At 42.9% G+C, this 23121-nt stretch overlaps 1 protein-coding gene across 6 annotated transcripts in view; it reads left to right on the top strand.

The window, feature by feature from the left end:
- Positions 1 to 2567: 2567 nt before the first annotated feature.
- Positions 2568 to 23121, top strand: part of arhgef9a (Cdc42 guanine nucleotide exchange factor (GEF) 9a) — a 43033-nt gene continuing 22479 nt past the window's right edge. Inside the window, exons 1-5 of one of the 6 annotated variants that reach the window (XM_071457253.1) lie at positions 2568 to 2871; positions 4195 to 5874; positions 7031 to 7369; positions 8236 to 8362; positions 8462 to 8571. In XM_071457253.1, the coding sequence (XP_071313354.1) occupies positions 4267 to 5874; positions 7031 to 7369; positions 8236 to 8362; positions 8462 to 8571 (2184 nt within the window). In that variant the 5' untranslated portion in view covers positions 2568 to 2871; positions 4195 to 4266. Of the gene's footprint in view, positions 2872 to 4194; positions 5875 to 7030; positions 7370 to 8235; positions 8363 to 8461; positions 8572 to 22298; positions 22579 to 22604; positions 23027 to 23121 lie in introns of those variants that run through there. The other 5 variants (XM_071457255.1, XM_071457254.1, XM_071457256.1 and 2 more) reach the window with 5 other exon arrangements.

Genomic DNA, 23121 nt, shown 5'->3' with positions numbered 1-23121 from the left:
TTCATCCTGATAATGGCTGAAAGTCCCCCAGCTGAAAGCAACTGGCACACACACACACACATAAACACACACTCCCTGTGTCCTGTCCCTCTCTCTCTCTCTCTCTCTCCCTCCCTCTGAGATTGCTGCTGGACATGTTGATTGTAGCGAAAACCTTCACCACAACCAACAACATCCAGACCTTTGCACATGCTAACATTCCTGCGTCCATGCGTGCGTCATGTGAGCTGGTACATTTGTAGGCCTACGTGTGTGTCCATGTGTGTGTTTGGCCAAACTGATTGATTATCCCAAACTGATTGCAGTTAAGATCAAAGTGACCGCAGGATGAGCTCAAGTGTGTGTGTGTGTGTGTGTGTGTGTGTGTGTGTGTGTGTGTGTCCGTGTGTGTGTTTTAGGGATAGTGCCATGTGCAGCCAGGCCAGGGAAGTATGCAGGTCAGTGCCGAGGGAATGTCAGGAATGTCAGTGTAATTCAAACTCTCCTCTACCACTGCAGGCAACTACTACCTGGGCATATTTTATACCAAAAGTGGGCAAAAAATGTTAATTTGTGTGTGTGAGTGTGTGTGTGGGGCAGTGTGCCAGAGCTCTTTAATGTATAAGGAGCCATAGTGTATACATGCTCACGGCGACATCAGCATCTTGCTCTGTGGACGTGGACATGCAGCAACATTACACAGCCACACAGTGATTTAGCCTCAAACACCTGCACAGAAAACGAAAATTTGACTCAAATCCCAGCTGTTCTCACACGAGTTACACCTCCTGAATCCAGTTCCCAGGCTTTGGTAAGCCTTTCATTTGATATCACAACATATCTGTAACCCCCCCCTCCTTCCCTTCCCTCCCCTCCCCTCCCTGTCTGGCCGGCTTTTTCACGGCAGCCTGTTTTCACTCAGTGGCTTTGACAAAGACTGGTGAAATAATTACAGCTGGGCCTAAACTCGGTGAGTGTTTGTCTCCAATAATCTCCACCGAACCCACCAGTGGGGACGTGTCATAGGAAGAGGAGGAAGAGGTCGATTGTTCTGAAAACGAGAAGCCAATGACATCATTTCAAAGAGCTCTGTTCACAGTGTTCAATACACGCAGTTAAATAGGCAACAAAGTAAACTCGCTGTAATATACGCGGCTCGCCCAAACATCAACAAAACTTATCATTTCAGACACAGGCCCAGCTGGTTGAGCGCTGTCTATAAATCTCTGATCTGTCTCCCTCCATTCATCACTCTCTTTCTCTTTTTTCTCCCATGCTTCCCTGTCACTCATACAAAAAGCTGTTTGGATGAATTTATTTTCTAAAGATAAGAGGTTAGTTTTCTGTCTGTATAAATCAGATCTGAGCTGAAGCATTTGGCCTGTGTGAGCCAGGATGTCTTTTGTGATGGGGAGAGGACGGCAGGAAGACTGCTTGGGGTTCTGAGGAAGTGAGTGAGTAAGGGGAGGGAGGGAAGAAATGAGGGAATGGAAGCAAAAGAGAGTAACAAACAGCAAGTCGACGCAAAACTATGAGGAAAAATGACAGGGCAAACAAGAAATGGCGAAGCGGAGAAATCAGAAAGGGACAAATATAGGTTAATGTATATACGTAAATAAAAATCGAGCCTATTAGGTCAGTGTATGAAGCCATGTAGTAAAGATGCTCCGTGAGAAGAGAGGTCATTTGAAGATGAGCCTGCTGTAATTCGCTGTGACACTTTGCGTATGAGTTATGGGGGAAGTGTAGCTTGTAAATCACCGTGTTGCTACTACTACTACTACACCCTCAAGTACTTAAAGCTGCTCCACAGAGAGGGCCAGGGAGAGGAGAGCGGCTCCACAGGCAAGCAAGGGAAGCATGGACACATAGAGATATTTACATACAGTCAGACAGACTTCCTGGCATTGTCAGCCTGAGAGCGTTGATGTCAGATCCACTCCTTCCTGTGCAGAAGGGAGAACGCCGTGAGATGACAATGGGCCCAAAACAGGACAAAGAGGAAATGTTTAAATTTAGGCCCCTTCTTCCACCATCTCCTCTTCCACGGCTATGGAGCTCTGTAGCTGTTTAGTTTTTGTGAATTCCTTCAGTCCCCCCCTCCAACTGAGCTCCCTCTCCCCATTGTGTCATTTCAATAGAAGGATTTTCACATTCAACGCAAATCCCAAAGGAGGATCAGCTAGTGAGACCAGAGTTCAGTCAATCACTTGTTTTCACTGATGTTCCTTTAGAAATTATAAGTGCTTCCTTATAAATTTATCCAGCAAACAGGATCGGAAAAACTCCTCAGGATAGACTGCACCAAAAAATGTGCCATAATGGCTATGGGAAATAGTTAGAATTTGAATGAAATTAAGGTTAAAAACACCGGAAATATCGCAGTGTTATTATAATGTAAGTTATGGGCTATATCTAATATACCAAAGCCAAACTTGCTTCTGTGAAAAGACACTTTTTATATAATTACAGTGAAATGGTAGCCTATGCGTTTCTCAGTGGCTGTGTTTGAGTGTGTGTTAGTATCTGTTTTGTGTGTGTGTGTGTGTGTGTGGGTGTGTGTGTGTGTGTTGCTCTGTCTGCGTGAGAGCTTTATCACAAATCAGAGTGTCGGCGTCTGCAGGAGCTTACAGGGCAAGAGTTCACCGGTCCGTCGCTAACTCGGGGAGTTTCTCTCAGTTTGATGCGAGCTGACGAAGTCTGGAGGCACAAAAAAGAAAAAAAAAAAACCAAACACATGTCATCTACAAAGGAGTCGCTGTCCGCAACATAACTTCAGCTTTACTCATGGATATAAGTTAAGCCCGTGGAGTACACTGGAGAAGTTTAGCGTAAGTTTTCGCGGCAGAGGCGCTGTTTTTATTGAGGGCGACAGCGGCGATGTCCTTTTAGGTAAGTAAACAGCTTTAACAGCTTTCAGAGAAGCGATGGTTTGTTTCATACGGGGTCAAACTTGATAAGCAATTTCCTATAAGTTCTTTCATTTTTTTTTTTTTTTTTTAACGGGCGGTCAGTTCAGCTTACATTGTCATTAAGCGACGCCAAACTAAGTGCACAACTTCAAACATGACTTTCCTGAAATGTTGACGTTCATTTTATTGACGCCATTTATTAAACAGACGTGTTAGAGCCAAGCTGAAGCTGGTGCTCCGTCACAGGTTTGAGATGGAAACGGAGTTACGCTTTGTGACAGTGCAATTATGGCAGTCAAGCAACAAAAATGGCTGGTTTATGTGTTTTGTTTTTTTTTTTGTTTGTTTTTTTTTGTCATAATAACTACCGAGCAGGATGTATAACAAATAAAAAAGTCGCATCAATGTTAATAGAATGACTGGAAGCTAAGAGTCAAGTAGGTAGATTTACATGCTAAAATAGACATAATATATACGTGACAATCCCTCAATACGTACATTTTTGAGTTGACTGAGTGCTGTCTTTGATAGTATCCACTCTTAAACAGCTTATCAGTAAAGAGCATGGCCTATAAATGTAATTGTGCCATTCTGCGAAGAGGCCAGCTTAATTGAAACACATCCTTAGTGATGATCCAATGTACCAACAAAGATGTATGCTGCGCTGGAGGCCCCAGTTACGCAACATGTTTCAATACATTAAAGGGATTATGAGATGTGTGTGTGTGTGTGTGTGTGTGTGTGTGTGAAGGTGGGGGGGTAATTTAAATGTAGTAACTAGTATAGCACTTGCCCAGCATCTTCTTCCTTAGAGGGAGCTTATCTGAGCTGTGATGATGTCGCAGCCGCAGCAGGCCTGAAATAACCAGACATCTCTGTAGTGAGTGTTTCCATGACAACACAGCCTCCTGGTTTAAATTGTGTATGGGGACTGTGTCTCAAATAATTACTTTGGATAATATGGACCAAATATGGGGGGAGGGGGGCGTTGGGTGTTTGTGACTGTTGACTCATGGTACAAAAGGCCTGTCTGAGAATCTCAAAATGAGACCTTCGATGGCCTTACTGTGTTTTAACGTATAAGTAACACCACAGATTTATTATTTGTTTACATTTGACTTCCTGTGTTGATAAAATGTAGCTAACCATCCACTCAGAACATTTAATATTATATATTTTGTACTTATTGTGGACATCTACAGGCCTTTTGAGCAAGTTCAGACGGAATAAGAATGATATAAAATGACAAGGCAGTCATTTTAATGTCAAACTCCTAAATAAAAATGTGGTTTTGTTCCTCCAGGTGTTTAAGAGAGAGTGGCCCGAGACATGATGTCCATTGGAGCTGATAGCTGACACTGTAGAATGAGAGAGGATGGAACAGACAGACAGCCCTGCCCCTGAGAGCAACAACCCTAATGGGTTTGTCAACCGAGTGTTTAATGTTTCTCTGGATGTGAAGAATGAGACCAGCAGTGTTTATATTCAGGAGCCTGGGCCTGGGCCAGCAGAGGGGCAGGGAGAGACCCAGGCTGCCTCTTCTCAGTCCCCTGTCAAGGACAGACAGGAGGTCAACCGGAGGCCCCGTGCCACAGGGGGGATCTGGAGGATCTTGAACCGAAAGAGAGCTGTGTCAGAGCTGGAGCGGAGACCCCACTCCATGATCCTGCCTGGGGAGGCCTCCATCCCGAAACTCTCATTTGCTGACAAAGTTCGCTCCTTCAAGAAGCTTAAATCCCCCTCTGTGTTTAAGGGGAGGGCAGGGAAATTGCCCACTGCAAAGTTCAGCAGCTCGTTTGTGGATGAGGAGTCTTTCTGCCATGACATTGGCACTCCACAGCAGTCCAGCAGGGGCACCCTTCGACACCGTAGCAAGAGACATTCGTATGCTGGCTATACAGCAGAATTTGACTGCTCATTTGAAGATATTGACCTCTCGGCTCCGATAGATGCCCATCAACCCACTGTAACAGGAGAGGTGGTGACTCAGAATGGTTGTAAACCATCTGAAAGAGTTTCCTATACTAAAAGAAGCCACAACAATTCAACCAACTGTAATAAAACTGCTGCAGGCTACGAGGAGCCCAGCATTAAAGGTAGCCCGAGCACCCACCAGAGGAGAGGAAGGAGGCACAAAGATGTGTGGAGTTACCTGAGGAGGATTTCTCTTTTGGGGAAGGCCAATCCTGTTTACTCAGAGAGGAGCTTTGACTCTGAGCTTCACTCTCTGGACAAAACCATCGACTCAGACTATGGCTCTGTGGACTTTGAGAGTGTCAGAGACTTTCAGCCTCCACCCCCGAAACACTCTGACACCAAGGGGCACTTTGGGGGTCTGTTCAAGTTTTTCAACAGTGTAGCAGAGACAGCCAGAAAATGGCGGACAACATCGCGTTCCTTCTCTCCTCCAGAAGGAGAGACGTCACCGGTGAGCTCCCCACGGGCCCCACAGCGTACAGTGGACAACATTCACAGTGTGTCCCTTACACTCCACAGTGAAGGACTTCCAATATCCCAGCCTATCCCATCGTCACCAGTGAACACTAAAGCCTTGCACTCCAGTAGCTTTGACAGTGAGGCTCCGGCACCTGTGACAGGTGGACGATCTCCTCAGGTGGTCCTGAAAGCCTTTAGGGCGTGCCCAGGATCTCAAGCTGTCAATGGCCTCCAGAGCTCTGAGGGTACAGACAAACATATAGACAGCGAGACAAACCACAGGTCCACAGCTATTGTAGAGAATCATATCCCTCAGTCAGGTACAAACACAGAGACTAAAAAAGTAGCAGAGGTTAAACGGGATCCATTACACTGTCTCTGTCAAGAGGAAAAGGTAGAGGGACAGACAGGAAATGAGCAGGATTCCAGGGATGCTCCACCTGACTCCCACCAGATACAGGAAGTGACTGTCCGATCACAACAAGGTGATAAAGAAAGCACGACCAATAGTGTACCAGCAACAGATTCCACGGAGGAAATATTTAAGGTATGTGACTTTAAATAGAAAATGAGCTGCAGCCACTGAATTTTAATAAATGCATTTGGCAGAGAAGTCAGTAATTTGTATTGCTAAACTACTGTTGTGTTTCTTGTAAGTGAATAGAATTTTCATGTATAATTTGTCTCACATTTATGCCATAACCACATTCCATTGCAGGCTTTTTCCACATCATTAACATTACCAGAGGCATGCATCATGTAATTACTGCATAAATGCTCAAAATATCATTTATGTAACTGTTTTAACCATGGTCATTCTTTTGCTTCTTAAAATCATCAGCAGCAAAACTAGAACTTAAATAGTGCCAGAGCTATTACTCATTTCCTCATGATATAAGTCCTAGGTGTGGTTCATTAAATCCCAGGGTGAAACAAAAACACACAAGGCACAAGCCTGTGAGGACATGAATTGGGCATCTACTCTACAGCTGTCCTTTTGCCCCATCTGTTGGAGAGAGGAGGAAATAGTCAGTAATTACAATGGTGGCCAACATCATACTAGAAGAGTTTGTCCTTTCCTGCTCAGCCAGTGTCATGTAGCATGCAAGGAAACCCTGTTTCCCACAGAGCCGGTCGTGTGTAACTGCGGTAGCCCTAGAGCTTTGTGACGTCTGTGCTTCATGACGGCACCCTTCCCTCCTCACTCCAGTGGAGGCATTAGTCATTTTCCTTCCAGTCACACCAACGAGTCAGGACATGTTAGCCCTAACTCCTAATGACAAAATGAGATATGACATCTCAATACTCAGCACACTTTCATAGGGGTTTATTATGCAAGGGCAAGGGCTGTGTCAACCTGTGTGTTGAGAAGGGTGCTAATGTGCAGTTCTACAATTATTTAAGAGGAGTGATGGCACCAGGAAAATCCTCCTCCATTATCACCAACTGTTTACAAATTAAATCCACCATTTTTTAAAAATCTTCTCTGAAGTTTAACTGCTATTAAGGTGCAGTCTTGGCACTTGTGGCTAGCTACTGATGCATTAAGAACATGAGCTCATGGCTATTAGAGTCTTTTGAAATGAAATATGGAATAAATTTTGTTTTCATCTACGGAGACATTTCTCCCAATGCCCTACACAAGAAATGCATTGTTGCACCTTTATCTGGGCCAAACTGCTGAGTATCTGTGCCAATCACAGCTGTGTGAGCAGATTGCCAGCCAGACAGGCTGCAGTGTAAGACAGCCGGGCTCAGCCATGCCCCACTCAAGCACAGAGAAGACCTCTGTACATCACAGGCCCCTGCGCCCTCGTCCTCGCCCGGCCTCAGCTGTCCTGGACCTGTGGAGGCCAAACGCAGACCGAGATCTCTACAACCATTATAGTGAGGTTGGCTCACTGTGTCGGCGGAGGCGCAGGCCTGCTCCCACCATGCAACTTTCTCCGGGGCAGAGACGGGTGACTGCTCGCTCCAGGCCTTGCTCTGTCATAGAGACCAGTGTTACTAGGGAGACGCAGTCCGCGGAGCTGCATCACAGAGTAAGATGCTAAATAACAAACACAGGCACTCATGAACATATTCACTGAAAGTAAACATACAAACACTGACATAAAAATGACAAATAAGCAGCCCCAGAAATCTCCAGATGTAAATTTATACTGAATAAATGTGTATATATATATATATATATGTATATATATATGTATATGCAGTAGTCATATTCATATATCACATCCTGATGTTGAAAAATTGGAAGTAGCCTACACCAGCTCACTCATAAATAAAACCCAAGCCCATAATGAATCAAACACACACTACAGACTTTGAAGGGCAGCCCGGTGCTAACCCAGTATTTATACACCACTCACTGTTAGCTGCAACAATGCATGCACGCTCTGCCCCATTTATAGAGGCCTGTATTTCTGGTTGCTGCTTCTCCCTCAGCTCACCTCCCCCTCTCCCTCTCATTTTCTTTTCCTCTCCCTCTCCCTCACCCTTTCTTTCTTTCTCTTCCTTTCTTTGTGGCTTCTCTTTCTCTCGCCCTCACTCTCAGTCTTTCTCTGTGGCCAATTTTCTGCCTCATCGCTCCCATAAGCTCTACCTCTCATTGCCCTAACTCAGTCAGTTCATTTTAACCTGAGAGACCGCCTGGTTGGCATGATGTATAGTCTCTCATGGTTTGCTGCAGGGCATGCACACCGACCAATGCACCAGAATAGACTTGCTGGATGTGAAATACTTTAATTCACTGTAAAAAAAGGGGACAAGGCAGCATGGAAGAATTTTTTGTACGTGAAGGGCAGTGGAGTGTGTGCATTCAACTGTGTGTGTGTGTGTGTGTGCGCGCATCAAAGTAACTCTGTATAGAATATAGGAGATGCCCTAACTACTCAGTACCCTCCAGGCCTTGTCTCGTCCCCCGGGCGTGTCACCGTTAGAGCCCCCACTCAGGGCATCTCTCCAGCGGTGCCGCTCCCTGCCGCTTCCCCCCAGCACTCTCACTGCCTTGGCGTTGCTCCTGCCTCAGTCAGGTACCGTTATTTTTTTTTTTTTACGTCAGTATTCAGACTTGTGATTGACATGTGTTTGTTGAATTGATTCCCTGTTTGTCTGTCCGTCTGTCTGTCCAGTGGACATGGGTCAGTCGTCATCGTCGGTGCGTCTGCGGTCTGGAGACTCTGGTAGCTGCAGGAGGAGGAGGCTTTTGAGACCTGGTTCAGAACCGTTGCAGGTCAACATAGTGAGTTGCACACTCACCCTCATAAACACACACACACATAAATACAGATTGACCCAGTCACTGCTCTCACTCTTCTTTTTGTCAGGCTTTAAAGGCCTTTAGAATACTGTGAAGTACTGACACCACTGTATACATGATATTAAGTGCCAATGTAAACACATACACACATAGAAACACACACACATACATACTGTACGCACTGTACTGTCACACTGAGATTGTTTACCTGTGGGAAATATGAGTAGGTGTGAGATAACAGGATGATAACCTCTCACTGATACTGGTAATATCGAGATGACAGAGCACTGGTCAGTGTTTCATCAGATGATGTAGGAACTGATCCGTGAAGATGGTGGTCATGTGGATTAATGTCATCCAGAACTCTTAGGCCATTACTCATCCTGAATTGGACACCTGTCATTTGTGATAATTTTTTTTAAATCTGTTGGGAGCACATGCAGACAAACAGAGTGAATTTCACAGCAGAAAAGGGGGAGTGACATTAAATCATTTCTACTGTATATACCTGCTGGAATCTGTGGAAAATTGTAACGTGTCTTTGTCAGTGGTGTCAAATTAGCTTCAGAGTATGTTGGAGTAATACTACTCAGGAAGTGAAACCAGGCATTTCAGAAATCGGTGCTTTGATGTGCAAGTGGCCTCAGGGGGATTCTAGTGGAAGGAGATGCGGAGTTTTCCTGAAACATCCTGACGGGGTGGGTGAACATTTCTGGGGCTGTGTCCAACATCTATTCCTGCAGAACTGCAATGCACAGGGCTTAGCACTAGTTACATTATTATTTGATCATTTTAAATTGAATCTGTACTGCGTACTGCATGCTTTAAGCTTTATCCTCTATGCCATTTTTCCCCCTTTGATTCATTAAAGAACATCACAGTGATCTATTCAGAATTATGAACACATATTCATTAGCATCTAGTATTAGGGGGTATTTTCACATTAAAATATGAAAGAGTTAAATGATCAGTGTCATTTAACAATGTTATGCAAAGTGTCAAGAACCTATTTAGAGGGAGTTAGTGAGGATTTCCCACAACATTTGAAGCACAATAACTCGTCCATTTTCATGATGCAGATGCTGTCTACTAAACTGTTGAACTGAGAGCTTTGAGTCCTGGCTTGTGTTTGCATTGAAATTTAGTAAACTGTGTCTTTGAAGAGGTGATACTACTGCATTTAGGTTTTGATTATAACTTTTTCTTGCCGGTCTAAATAGTGTTTGTGAGCCACTGCACGTTGTTGCCATGACACTCGCTGGCTCCTGCTCATCTTCTTGCTTCTATCTTTAGGCAGCCTTTTTAAGTGTGAGCTAAATAGAGAAAGCGTGTGGGTGAGAGAGAGAAAAAGGGGTGGGAGAGAAACCGAGAGGGGAAGAGAGATGCTCCCTTTGTATGTGCACTTTTGTGTCATGGCCCTCCCCTGGGGTAGGGAACGTGGACACATAACACTGAAAATGTCTCTGGTGTGTTTGTTTGAATGGTGAGCGAAGTTCATTTGAAGCAGCCCTAAATGGTGGGATTTGTGACTGCATCTCGAGCATGGAGGTAGCACATGTATGTATATAAATACTGTATACACACAATATGACATAACATTGTAGCGCAGCTGTAGTGCAGTCACATGGATGGATGATGCCTCAACATGAAATCTGTGTGTTGCTGTCTTATTTCTGGTAAGTCATGCATTGTTTATTTGGTGTGGTTCTCATGTCAGGGTCGGATCTGCTGCTTGTGATAGAGTGCAGTGTATGTTACAGTCTTCCTGTTAGGATGACTACTGGAGCCTAGAGGCCGCAGGCAGAGAGAAAGCATTCTCACTGCAGTGGATTAACTGCTAATGCTGACGCCTCTCTTCTCCCTTTCATTTAAATGGATTTCTCCCCCAGTCACTGCCCTCTCTTCTCTTCTCTTCTCTTCTCTTCTCTTCTCTTCTCTTCTCTTCTCTTCTCTTCTCTTCTCTTCTCTTCTCCTTCCAACAAACACCAAGCAATCGCAGTCTTTGTTAATTCCTATGCAGATGAGAGGACAGTTTCCTGTGTGTTACTAATGCTGTGCCCGGAGCTCTGCTGTCAACTTGTCAGGAAGGGGGACTGTCTTATTAAAGACTTCATGCAGCTTAAGAGTTTCAACAGAAATCTTATATGATTAAGTTTGGGCCAACCTGGGTCTGTCTGGTCATAATCATATTATGCAATGCTATCTATTTATTATGAACGCATGAGTCAGCAGGCAATGGCTAGTTGGGCAGTGATAAAAAAGGCCGATGTTGAGTTGAACTTCTTCTGCATACTCTTTTATACACATGCAGGGAGCAGCGGTGCTTAAATGCAAATTTAGCCACAAAGATTCTGTTTGTATCTGCATCCTAGGCCTCACCCCTCATGATACACCCTCTTCATAACACTCATACACACACATACACACACTTCACATGCTCTTCTGATGTATTCATCTGTCAGGGTGTATGAGTCATTGCATTAACGACTTCATTCTTTGGTGAGGAATGAATAGCACTGGCTAGTGATATCTCTGTCAAACACACACACTGTGAATGTGTAGCATTTGTTTCAACCCGGCTTTATTTTAGAGCGCTGCCAGACAAACCATGGGAATAAGTCTTCCTCAAAATAACTGCATGTATGTACAGTTTGCACTCTGAGCCACAGGTGACCTAGAATCCTTCATCAGTGTTCATTCGCCTGCCAAGATACAGACACACGTATCTGCTGTGACTTGCTGCAGCCACCAGCTAATGCTGCTGTGTAGGATGTGGTGGCCTCTGATAAATAGTAATACCGCTGACTGAATCTGAGCAGGTGGTTGTGTCAGAGCTTCCCTAGGCTGTTTCTTCCAAAGAATGGGTTTCTGCCTGTCAGGTGTGCGTATGTGTATTGTTGTTATTGGTGGTGTGTGCATAGGCGTGCAACTCCATGCTTATGTGGCGAGTGTTTTTGTGTGTGTTAGGAGGAGAGACAGAGAGGCTCAGGGCCTTTTCTCTTACATAACTGTTGAGAGGGTTTCCTTTGCTCCCTACAAAAGCCATTTCCACTTTTATTTCAGATGGCTGCATGTTCCCGGGGACTGGAGGAACAGTACTGTGTGTTAATTCTCTGACTCAGTGGTGTATCCTGTTTTACAGTATCTCAGCATTATTCTCTATACTTTGTCAGATCATGCATGTCTGTGCATGTACAGATTTGTGTCTGTGCTTTGTTTGGAGTACATTCTGTGTTATCCCTTATCAGGGCTAGTATTTCTATGCCGTTATTTTGCCGCTGCAGAAGCACACTGCGGCTATATCGGTGTATGGTTTCAGTAATGTCACAACGAGTGGTGATTTCTGTTGTGAGACTATTTAAAGCCCAAGGCACTCCAGCGCTTGTTATCCAGCATCAGTTGTATCATTTGTGATTTTTCCCAGGCTGCTTATGTGATTTTACCCACAGTCATCAGGTTCTATTGTTTGCGTAATACACTGTTTATTTTCATGGCGTTCAGACAGGTTTATATTGGGGATAAACACTTACGAATGTCACCTTCTAGGTAATGTGATGATCCCTTTTTATATGACAGCACCATCTTAAAGCAGTAACCCCACAGGCTCAGATGTGCAGTCCTCTCTCATGGTGAGACTGTGAAATTTTTATGTATCAATTCCACTGACAACTTTCATAGTAGCCATTCTCCCTTTTGTTATACAACTTGAAGTTTTCACCCAACAAAAATAGAACTGTGTATTTCCTATCTACATATCTCATTACAGTCTGATTACATTGTCATTACATTACAATGAAATTTACTCTAGAGAGGAGGTTGTGTGGCCCAGGAGCTTCCAGTGTTTTAGTGGCATCTGTAGATTCATATTTTGCAGTTATGTTTGTAATTAATTAATCTATTTGAAAACTGTTGGGGCACATTTGTGATGTGGCTGCAAACAAATAAACATATGAAGTCAGCTGTTTTTACTGACATTCGCTGACCACACAACAGCTTTCTCTTGTGCCACCCCAGGGCCAAAGCCTTCCACACAGGATATCTACCAACCTAACCGGCGGTTTGCCATTGCATTTGAAGTATGCTAATTTAATAACCTAAGTAGTGCCCGTTCATAAAATACAAATCTCTGAGACATAATTTGATCATTGCTATGCACTAAAACATTCATGGTCATATCTCATACGAGCAAAAAGTTCCACAACTGCCACTGAAAACATAGGAAATCAGGCTTCACACTCATCCATGGTGCCAGTACATTATTCAGACCTGATTAGGGTTTGTCATCTTGCTGCTTTGAAAAGATGAAATCAACGTAGAAATCAGGCTGATTTCTACTGACTGTTGTCTCAGGCATCATGTGTGTTTTGTACAGTTTGTCTGTGTCTTTAAAACTGATCCACATGACTTGTAAATTCCCCACAAATAATGTATAGATTCATCATTTTCAATTCATTCATTTTTCAACCAAGTGAGCTGTTGCCTCTACAGGGAAAGAAACAACTCAACTTGCAGCAATATTCCCAGTGACCAAAACCTAAATGAAAGAGCACATAGTAAAATCACTGAAACATGCAAAACCTGCAACTTTCTATTGTCAAGGAATTTTTAAATAAAGCACAATTGGCACAACTGCTAAATATACAGTATGTTAATTGAGCATTTGTACTATGAGTGAAATACATAGCTCCAGCCCTGGTCACTTTGTCCGTGCCCTGAAAAAATGAGACAGGAGCCAACTGCCTTTACAGTTTCTGCTAGTTAGAATGTATCCTGCAGGCCTCTGTGAAAGATGGGCTGGATTTTTCTGGCAGCTGCCACTTCTTGTGTACATTATTTAGCTTAACTTTCTGCCTCTGACCTCCCTGGCTCCCTGCTACACCACATGCAGCGTCAGAGAAAACCCTCCATCACATACACGTATTATGCAACCCCCTCACTCCTTGTACTTCTTCCCCATTCCCCCTCTCCATCCGCCTCCCTTTCTTCCTGACCTCAAAGCTCGTCATCCCTCCCTCCATCACTTCCATCTCTGTTCTCCTCTTCTCAGATCAAGTTTTCTCTCCCCCACTGTTTTTTTTTTTCTTCGCTCCCTCAACTCACCCCCTCCCGTTCACTCCATCCTCCCATACTTTCCTCCTTCCAGGCATGTGAAAACACCTGCTTCCTGCGGGCCTGTTGTGAGTGTGAGTGTTTGTGTGTGTGAGTGTAAAAGTATGCGACTTTCTATGTGCACCCATGCCTGTGTGCAGTCATATATTTTAGATGACAGGCTTGTTAGTGAATGTTTTACAGGCCAGCCGTATATCAGGTGGAGTCTGTGAAGTCTTTGATGGGAGGAATTGACCTATCAACAAGAAGTAAGGTGCTGAAAAACACAGACTGCCAAACAAGCCTGCACCTAAACATCGTTTCGCTGCAGAGTTTTGCATTTCAATCCACTGCTCTGCTTTTGAACTCTCGTGGCATGGAAGCAGGGAGCATGTAAAATGGTTTTAGCTCAGAGGACATGTGGAGCTGTACGTTTACCTTGAGTTACACATCTGTGGCCTACAGTGGGCATGTCAGTTGATTAGAGAGGGTCAGTGGGTTCGTCATTGCCAACCGCAATCTTTCAGATAATGTGACTCACCAGAAATGTTAGAATAAAAATCTAAATATATATATGTTCTACTCCTAAAGAGGCACAGAGCAAATATCCAGCAAACAGTGCATTGCAAATATAGCAGCAAGAGATCTCAGGAAGGATGAGAGGGCACTACTGCTCTTACCTCCCAGTGTTTTGGGCCGCAGGTGGCTGACAGTGCTCTGATGAATGGTGACACTAGCGAGCACGCTCGGTACTCTCACAACCAGCACAGTACAAGTACAGTAAAGGAGCTCTGGCTGAGGCAAACAACCAAATCCTAGCATATATTTGCTTTTATCCTTCAGCCCGCAGCTGGGCTCTCAAATGACCAATCTGTGGGCTTCATTTAAGGACACACTGGCACTGATGCTGAACAGAAATATAAATAAATAAACAGCCTGTATTTTCAAGTGTTCTTGAATGCTTCCTTTTTGTTATGGTTTGTGAAAAGCTACAATGCTGTCTTTGGGGAACTTGTTACAGTGTTTTTTAGCAGAGGAACCTTTTTCCCTCTATGAGGAAAATTTAGAGAAATTTCATAATTGCCACACTGTTGCTGAAGAGTTCAGAACTGTAGGGATTTCAGTTTGAAAATGTTAACGCTAATAAATGTAATAATTATTGATTTAATGTATTGTCTACTCCTTAGATTAATCAAGGAGTCACCTCAATGGGTATGTAAAGGAATCAACGTGTGTGCAAGGTTGCCCTCTAGTCAGAGATGAAGAGGGTTAAATTTATTAATCGTGACGAATAAGTGATCTATTTGAAATTAATTGCAGTAAAAGTGTAACCATAATGTAATATACAGATGAAACTATATGAAAATGTAATATCAAAATTATAGTAAAAATGATCACCGTTATTGCAGTATTGTTAAAATATGCTGGAAATGTTCAAAGAGTAATAACACTCAACCTGAAATCATTTCACCAACTGAATATTTGCATTTAAGTGTTAAAATTATGTTAAATTATACCCATCAAAACAGCACTTTCCTTTGGTACTATATTTTTCTGAACCGCTTAACTAGTGTATTCCTAAGTATGAGTGCACCTACGTCGAGCGTGCTATATTACATCGCAGCCACAGGTCAGATGAGTGAATCAGAATGAGCTAAACCTCACTTTGTTTTTACGGGAAGATAAAGCGCTGAAAATATTCTAAATGAAACGTACATTTACACTGGATTGTTTTGGTGGGCGTTATTTAAAAGGGTCTAAAACACGTTTTTTTCTGCTGGCCCCGTGCACAGCAGCACATTTCTCAGCTTCTGTGCTGGTGCTCATGGTTGCTTCTCTAAACTGGCAGCGCCAAATGTCAAATAACCAAAACTATCATTTTGAGAAACAAGACATTACTGTTGACAAGAAAGCAAATTATCATGTCTCCCCAAAATTGTTGCACTGTTCCTTTCATTTTTTTCCACAACCCTTGGTGGGAATTGCAGGCAAAGTATGCAGTGTCAGCAAACATTGAGAGTTCTCCCCAGTGCTTCTGGTGTTATTTGGATGTTTAATAGAGGTTGAGGGGGAGAGTGTTAAGTTCCAGCTGTGTGTTGTATGCTTTCAGCCACTAATGCCACAGTTAACCTACTTTACCTTACAAATAAAATAAAGTTATCAAAGTAGCATAGTAATGGCCAAGTTTCCCTCACAGAACTGTGTAAAACAGGTGAGATATATACTAAATTAGCTTCATATTTTATGTATCTCCTCTGCAAACCTGTCTTCAAAAGCCTTTTTATTCCACAAGAGATATACCTGATATTCTGGCAGTGTTTATACAGAGACGCTCTGTCTTCAGTTTTCCCACTAGAACTGCACAATGTTATGCAGTCTCACTGGGGGCTGACACAAAGAACACAGTCTCCAGAACACACAGGCCTTGCACTGATTTATCATGAAATAATAATTCATTTTTACGGGTCCCATGGCAATGTCATGAATGACGAGGAATATTTCTCCTGAGGCCCTTCGGTCTAGGAATGTTGGGATATCACTTGTGATGTCTTTAACCCTAATTTCTCCAGCCTACTTGGCACGGCCTCCTTCTTCTATCTCATCTACTCTATTTCTTAAAGTTCTCTATACTCTGACCCACTGACTCGCCTTTTTACTAACAGCCAAATTGAGCTGAACGAATAAACAGCTGATGTTTGAACAATGGTGACAAAACTGTGTTCAGGAAAAGTCCGGCGATTTATTTTTAGGGCGCTTTGTGGCTGGAAGGCCTGGGAGGAAGCAGGAAGTCAGTGTGGTTGTTGTGGGGATGGGAGGGGAACAAAAGAATTACACAGACTAGAGGGGAAATGGGTGTGGTGGGCTTTGCCTCCCATTAGCCAAATACCTACTGACCACAAACATATTTGCAAGCTGTGAATTTTGTAATTTTATTCAAGGAGAGATTTTCTAAAGACATGGCTCGTTGGCAAAGGCCAGTAGAGTCAGGACTGACCTCAGAGCCTCAGTTAGAACTAAAGACCTGATCTCAGACCAGTAAATGAACATTAAGTATGAGTATGTTCAGTGTTCTTTTAAAACAGATGTAGAATTCAACTGGCTCATTATTCTGTACGTCTACACAGTGTGGTTGCATAATGAGTGGATGTCCAGCAGTACACTAGAATCTGCAGAAAGAGATGATTCATGAATTTGATTCATGCACTTCTGAGTGGTTTTGGAGTTAAGGAAATGTTTAAAAACCAGGGAGGCGCTAGAATATTTTCTACCATCTTTCATCTGAAGGTGTGGGCTGTAAACATTCCCCATATGGTTGTTAGTGTGGCTCCCTACATCTTACCAGGATTCTACTAACTGAAGCAGAAATTGGGAATTTTAGCAGCAATTACACTTGGATTTTTTGGCAGCATTGCCTCAACCTTGTTCAAGGAAGGTGTTGAGGATGTGGACTCACATCTGTTTGTAATATTTATTGACAGGATATGGCAGCACACTTGCAGTCTGGAGAGCGTCCAGTTTGATGACATTATATTGGCCTCTGTCATTTGCGAATGATCTTCTCCTTTTGGCTTAATTGGACCATGGTTTGTGATGTGTGTTGGAGTAGGCCCTCTCACGGGGAAAAGATGTCCCAATCAAGTGCAGAGTCAACAGCTGCTCCTGTGGAAGGGGTTCAGGGTCATTTTCACAAGAGAGGGTGAAGGGTGAGATCATGAGATCGACTGTCAATTTGCTGCTGTGGCTGCAGTTATAGACATTATTCCATCCAGTGATAAGGAGAGTACACAACCACTAAGGAAAGTTCACTGTTTCCCTATAGATCTCTTTTTGACCCTAACCTAGTTTCACGCTTAGAGAAGTTACAAAAAGGATTTGCTGTCAAATACAAAATATTGTATCTGTAAGTCTTTCTTGGGGATTGACACACACACAGACAAACATTAAGAGTACCCAGTTGAGGTGGCGCAGGTATTAAACAAGCACTGCCCCTTGAAGTTACGATGGAAATATACACAATTGCTTAGAGAACTTGAAACAGACCAGTGACAGAATGGAGAGATCTACATCAGTTTGCTCTATTTACGTTGTTTTATTTTGGACTCTTGGTTTGATAAATGACAAGAAAATGGAAAGATGGATGAATTAATTGATGGAATTAGAGCCACAACTCAATTATTTTCATTAGTGATAATCTGCTGATTATTTTCTCGATTAATTGATATGTCTTTCATTTGGTTTGTCAGAAAACCGTGACATCCTCTGATTGATTGTTTCATCCAAACAATGGTCCAAAAAGCCAAAGATGTTCATTTTATTATTACATAAGACAAAGAAAATCACCAATACTGGGAAGCTGTAACTAGGTAATGTTCTGCATATTTGCTTAGAAAATTATTTAAATTATCAAAATAATTTTGCGTTTGATTTTGTTTATCAGCTAAAAGATGAATCGACTGATCCTTCAGCTCTAGGTGGAATAATGGAAATATGGTCCTGCTATAAACACTACCCCTCAGACGCTTAAACTTCAATTTTTTTTTTTGCATCTGTCTTATTAAGGTTTTGACCAAACACAATGTTATATGGCTGATGAAGCCCATGGGATGTGACTGAGAGTGCTGGAAAATTTCTATTCAATGGATGTTGCACTAGAAATTAATTGATAGAGACCACAGCAATTTTTGTAGTCATAATTTGTGATGCAGCTAGGTTGGACTTCATGACACCTTAAGGCGCTCCTTTTTTTTTTTTTTCTTACTTTTCTTTTTCAAATGTGTTGGCATAGAAAGAAAATTAAAGATGACATCAGTAAAAATTCCAGTTATACTACTATGACTCCCTCACAATAATGACTGTCCTGAACATGATGAAGTCATGATAATTAGCTGTATACAGTGAGTTTTAGTTCAGTCTTACTTAACACGTGATCCTCCGCTGGTGGGAGATATTCTCCCATTTTTAAAAGCTCTGCCTCTCCTCTGTATATGTATGAGTATATTAGCATTGGTGTCTGTGCAGATTTAGACTTTCAGATGTGACCTTTGTTGTCTAAATGTCAGGGAGATTGGAGAGGGAGACCACAGAGGTAGGGCAGGCTTATGTAATCTGCTCACTCTGCGTTTCACATACACACATGCACACACACAAGTACAGAGCAGAAAAAAACAGCTTGTTTGAGGACGGTTGTCATATCTCAGCTGTGATGCCTCGTACTGCTCTCTGCAACTCACTGAAAGCCTGGCTTTCAGGAGCCATTGCTTTTATCAGCATGTATGTGCAGAAGTGCCCTGGAAATTATTTATGGCTTTAAAAATACTGATATAGTGCATTCCTTTGGTGTTATTCTTTTAAACTTATTCTGAGGTCTTTTGATCCATCCCAAAGCTCTCAGCTGAATGTGAAGACTGTGTAGATTAGAGACGGTGTGTGTCTCTGTGTGTGCTGTTTGATGGTTGACTAGGTGGTGGCTGGTTTGGGAGTGTGGGGACTGAACCGAGCTAATTCTCCTGTATGTGTTCATTCATGATCCTGTTGTGCTCCTTCCTAATCTGCAAACAACAGGAGGTGCGGCCACCAGGACAAGCGCTGCAGGCCCGGATGGATGCGCTCATGCGTAAAACAATGTTCACCTTAAGTATCACTGTGAACATGAAGGCCAAAATAATGATGTGCATGCCAATGGCAAACATGTGCATCAGATGGGAACTGGGGCCATCTTGTCCTGTCACAAGCCTTAAAGGAATACTACACCGAAAACGATGCTCTGAAATCACATCCTGTATTTTCAGATTGTACATCAGCTGTTCTCTGCATGGATTCATAACAGTCACAGTGGATTTCATCAGCAGTTTCATGGTAGAAAAAAACGAAGAACCTTCTTGGAACTTGTTGGCTTTGAGCATAAAGAATTAACCGAGCTAACAACAACTACAACCAGAGGTGGACAAAGTACACAGCTCCATTATAGTACAGATATTCCTGGTCAAATTCAAATTCCTGGGCTGAAGTAAGCCCAACAGTAACTAACTTTCACATGCACATACAGAGCCAAGGATACAGTTTAAATGCCTTTATTGTGTTCGGCGATATCAGAGTAAAATATATAACCAAAAATCCCCAAAAGAGGAAAAATGCTGACAGGTTTTGAGTAAGTGAAAGTTGTTCAAATTTTTACTTGAGTTAACGTACTGGAGTACTTGCTTTTAAGAAGAGTTTTTCTCAAATTAAATAATTGTTACCATGACATTCTTTCTCAAGTTAAGATGACAATTTTTTGCAGCCAGTAATGAAATTTGGTCATGCTAAACACAGCACAACATTTAAAACAAAAATAATCTTTATTTCTAAAATTTCAAACATTGACTTCCTGAAGATAATGTCATGGACTCTGATGAAAAAGAAGAAGAAGAAGAATGTTCTGTCTCATCTTTATCTAACGTAGCCATCGTCAGGCCACTGCCAGGTTCAAACTGAGCTGTTCCATAATGCAGCAGCACAACATGACTGACAGCGTAGAAGTTGGCTGTCATTGGTTTTTCTCCTGTGAGGAACACACCGCGTGTCGTCTATCACATTTTATAAAATAAATGAAAATTCATTCCACTGACTAAAAGCTGCTTCAAAGTAACGAGTACTTCATAGAAATGTCAAAAGTACAATATTTGTCTTCTAAGTGTAGTAAGTAAAAGTCATATGTTTCCAGAAAATATAATACTCATGATACTTGAAAAATATACTTAAGTACAGTACTCAAGTAAATATATTTTGTTACTATCCATCCCTGACTACGACCTGTTTATTTTGCCGTATTTTGTTGCAAATGTGACAGTTTGGAACATACTGAGCATGTGGACGTACAGCTGCAGGAGGGGTTTGAGAAGTTTAAAATTTATTGCAGGCATCATGACTTCAAGCTGACTACAGCCTCTGTCCTCTCCACCAGAGAGGACAGAGGCTGTAGTCAGCTGTAGTCAGGCTGTAGCTTCACTGCTACAAGAATATATGGGAGCACATGATTAATTCAAGGGAATTAAAATGATATTGGGACAAAATTATGTCTGTTTTTGAACAAGTACGATGCTCATGTAATTATTATCCTGTTTTACAATCGTTTCTTTTGTGAAGTGTATGTCACAATGCCCTTCTGGGTGGAGGATGTCAGAGGCATTACCAGACATAATGTTTCCTGGGAGCTTTGAAATGAGTTTGAAGTACTGAAGTGCTTCTGATTATCTTTTCTCGTTTCACAAATTTGGTAGTGTTGGTTTCGTTTAGAGAGTTGCACGTACACCTTCTCTAGTCCAGGGTTTGGAGCTTGGCATGTTTCAGTCTTTAACCAAGCCCTGTTTTTGTGCCTTTATTTAGAGTAAGTTAACTGAGCCCTTATGCTTTATTTCAGATAATGTCCTGATGCACACTCACACAGTTACGCACCTTCACATCCGGAGATTGTTTCTGCAACCACAAACTGGTCTGTGGGACACTGAGCAGCTCCACCAGGGCAGTTTGAGGTTAACCAGCTCAAGGGTATGTCAACAGTGGTAATGAGGTTGGGACAGTCTCACAAACCAGTTGAAATCCCATGTGCAGCACTGGTGGTTCAGACATTTCCCTACCTCAGTTTTAAGTAAATAGTGTAGTGTAAATCCAGGATTGTGTGTGTGTGTGGGTGTGTGGGTGTCATTGCTTCAGTATATGCAAATAAAAAGATTATTAAATTGTATCTACAAACATTTAAAAGCACTTAGTCCTAGTCTTATTACAACATACATAGCATATTACATTTGTGGTTCTGGATTTTATTCATCTTTCTGATTGATACCCTGTTGATGTCATCAGGGGAAGAGGTTTTGAACAGAAAGCCCTCATTACTAACGGGAGCTGTGGAGTTTGAAAGACTTTGTTGTAGAAGGTCTCACCAAAATAATAGCACATTACATTATGGGAAATGTGTTTGAGAATAAAAATGAAAGGTCGACCTGTGATCTAGACTCTGAACTACAGACTATTTTTATAAATCGAACTTAACATTTGTAGGTCTACTAAACATAAAGTGTCTCTCTCATGTCCCTGCGCTGCCCCACATAGCATCACATTTTCCTAAACTTGCTGTTGTGATAAACTAACTTAATTTGGGCAACAGCTGCATGTATTAAAATGTGTGTCAGAAAATGCAATAACACTCAGAGATTCAAGCTAAGGTTTCATGAAACTTTTTGGATTTTCATGTAGCGATAGCCTACTTTTTGAGTTTGCCAGGGAAGACACCTTGAAGTGATTGCTTCTTGCATCAGTGATTTTTGCCTGGTGAACCAGTGGCAATACAGAGCGTAAATCCGTTTGATTATCAGATCAACCGGGCGTACTGTATCTGACTGATGCCTGGCCACAGACAAACTAGCAGAAAAGGCTGACATTATGCCAATAAAATTATAATGCGGTGATCACTTTGAGGAAAGTGCATCCATTACTCTGACATTTATTCTCCTTCATCACGGGCTGTTAATGATAAATAATAAATCACCATGGCACTGTGATATTTTTAGACGGGGTGGGAGATGAATGAGGTTATGATTCTGGCCTCTGTGGTCGATGTAGTCAGCGAGGGGCTGGCTGTGCCCCTCCCCCGACTGTAGGTGATGGCTGATGCCGGTCGTCTTGCAGTGGAGCGCTGATCGGTATTAACACAGGACCGCCTCTCAGCCTCACAGCCGATCACCCTGGTCCCCACTCACCGGAAGGCAGCTCGGCAGCTGCGGACAGCCTGCGCACAGCCTCTCTCTTGTTCGCTGTGAGAATCTATTGGCCCGAGAGTCGGTCGGTTTAGGGGAAAAGGCGAAACACCGGCAGGTGTTGACTAGCGGGGAGAAATCGCGGTGCAGACTGATGACGATGATGATGGTGAGGATGATGCATCTCTTCCCGTGCCTTTATGAATTACATCGCGTAGTGTGAAGAGGCGTAAGGGCATCGTTTTTTGGTTTTTTTTTTTTTTTTTTAATTTCTTGCCTAACTGTAATGGTGGATTTCTTGCTGGCTTTGAGGCTACATGTCTAGACGGGGGAGCTGAATACCGCCCGTCACTGAGAGCGCATCTCAGCATCGGCCCGCAGCACTGCGCCATGGCCTTGGATGTCCAGACTTGCGCGGTGTTTACGGTGATCGCGGTTCTGGTGCTTGTGAACGTGCTGTTGATGTTCATCCTCGGTACTCGTTAATGGATCTGCGCTTGGGGCCCGGTTCGCAGCGCACCACACTTTCACTCAGGAGAGGAGAGAAAGGCAGTGCGCGTTGGTCGAGAGCGGGGACACCCGGCGCTCCATCACGGCTACGCGTTGAAATGAATGACGTTGGTACAACATAATGTATTTCTGTTACCCCCCTACCCCCCACCCACCCCCCTCCCCAATCCTTCGTTATGTCTTGTGTCCTCTCACCGTTTGT

The sequence above is a fragment of the Trachinotus anak genome, unplaced genomic scaffold, assembly GCF_046630095.1.
Source record: "Trachinotus anak isolate AG129_WGS33_773 ecotype Australia unplaced genomic scaffold, CSIRO_AGI_Tana_v1 ptg000021l, whole genome shotgun sequence".
Classification (NCBI taxonomy): Eukaryota; Metazoa; Chordata; class Actinopteri; order Carangiformes; family Carangidae; genus Trachinotus; species Trachinotus anak.
The sequence above is the reverse complement of the archived record's forward strand: the minus strand, read 5'-3'. Positions and strand labels throughout refer to the sequence as shown.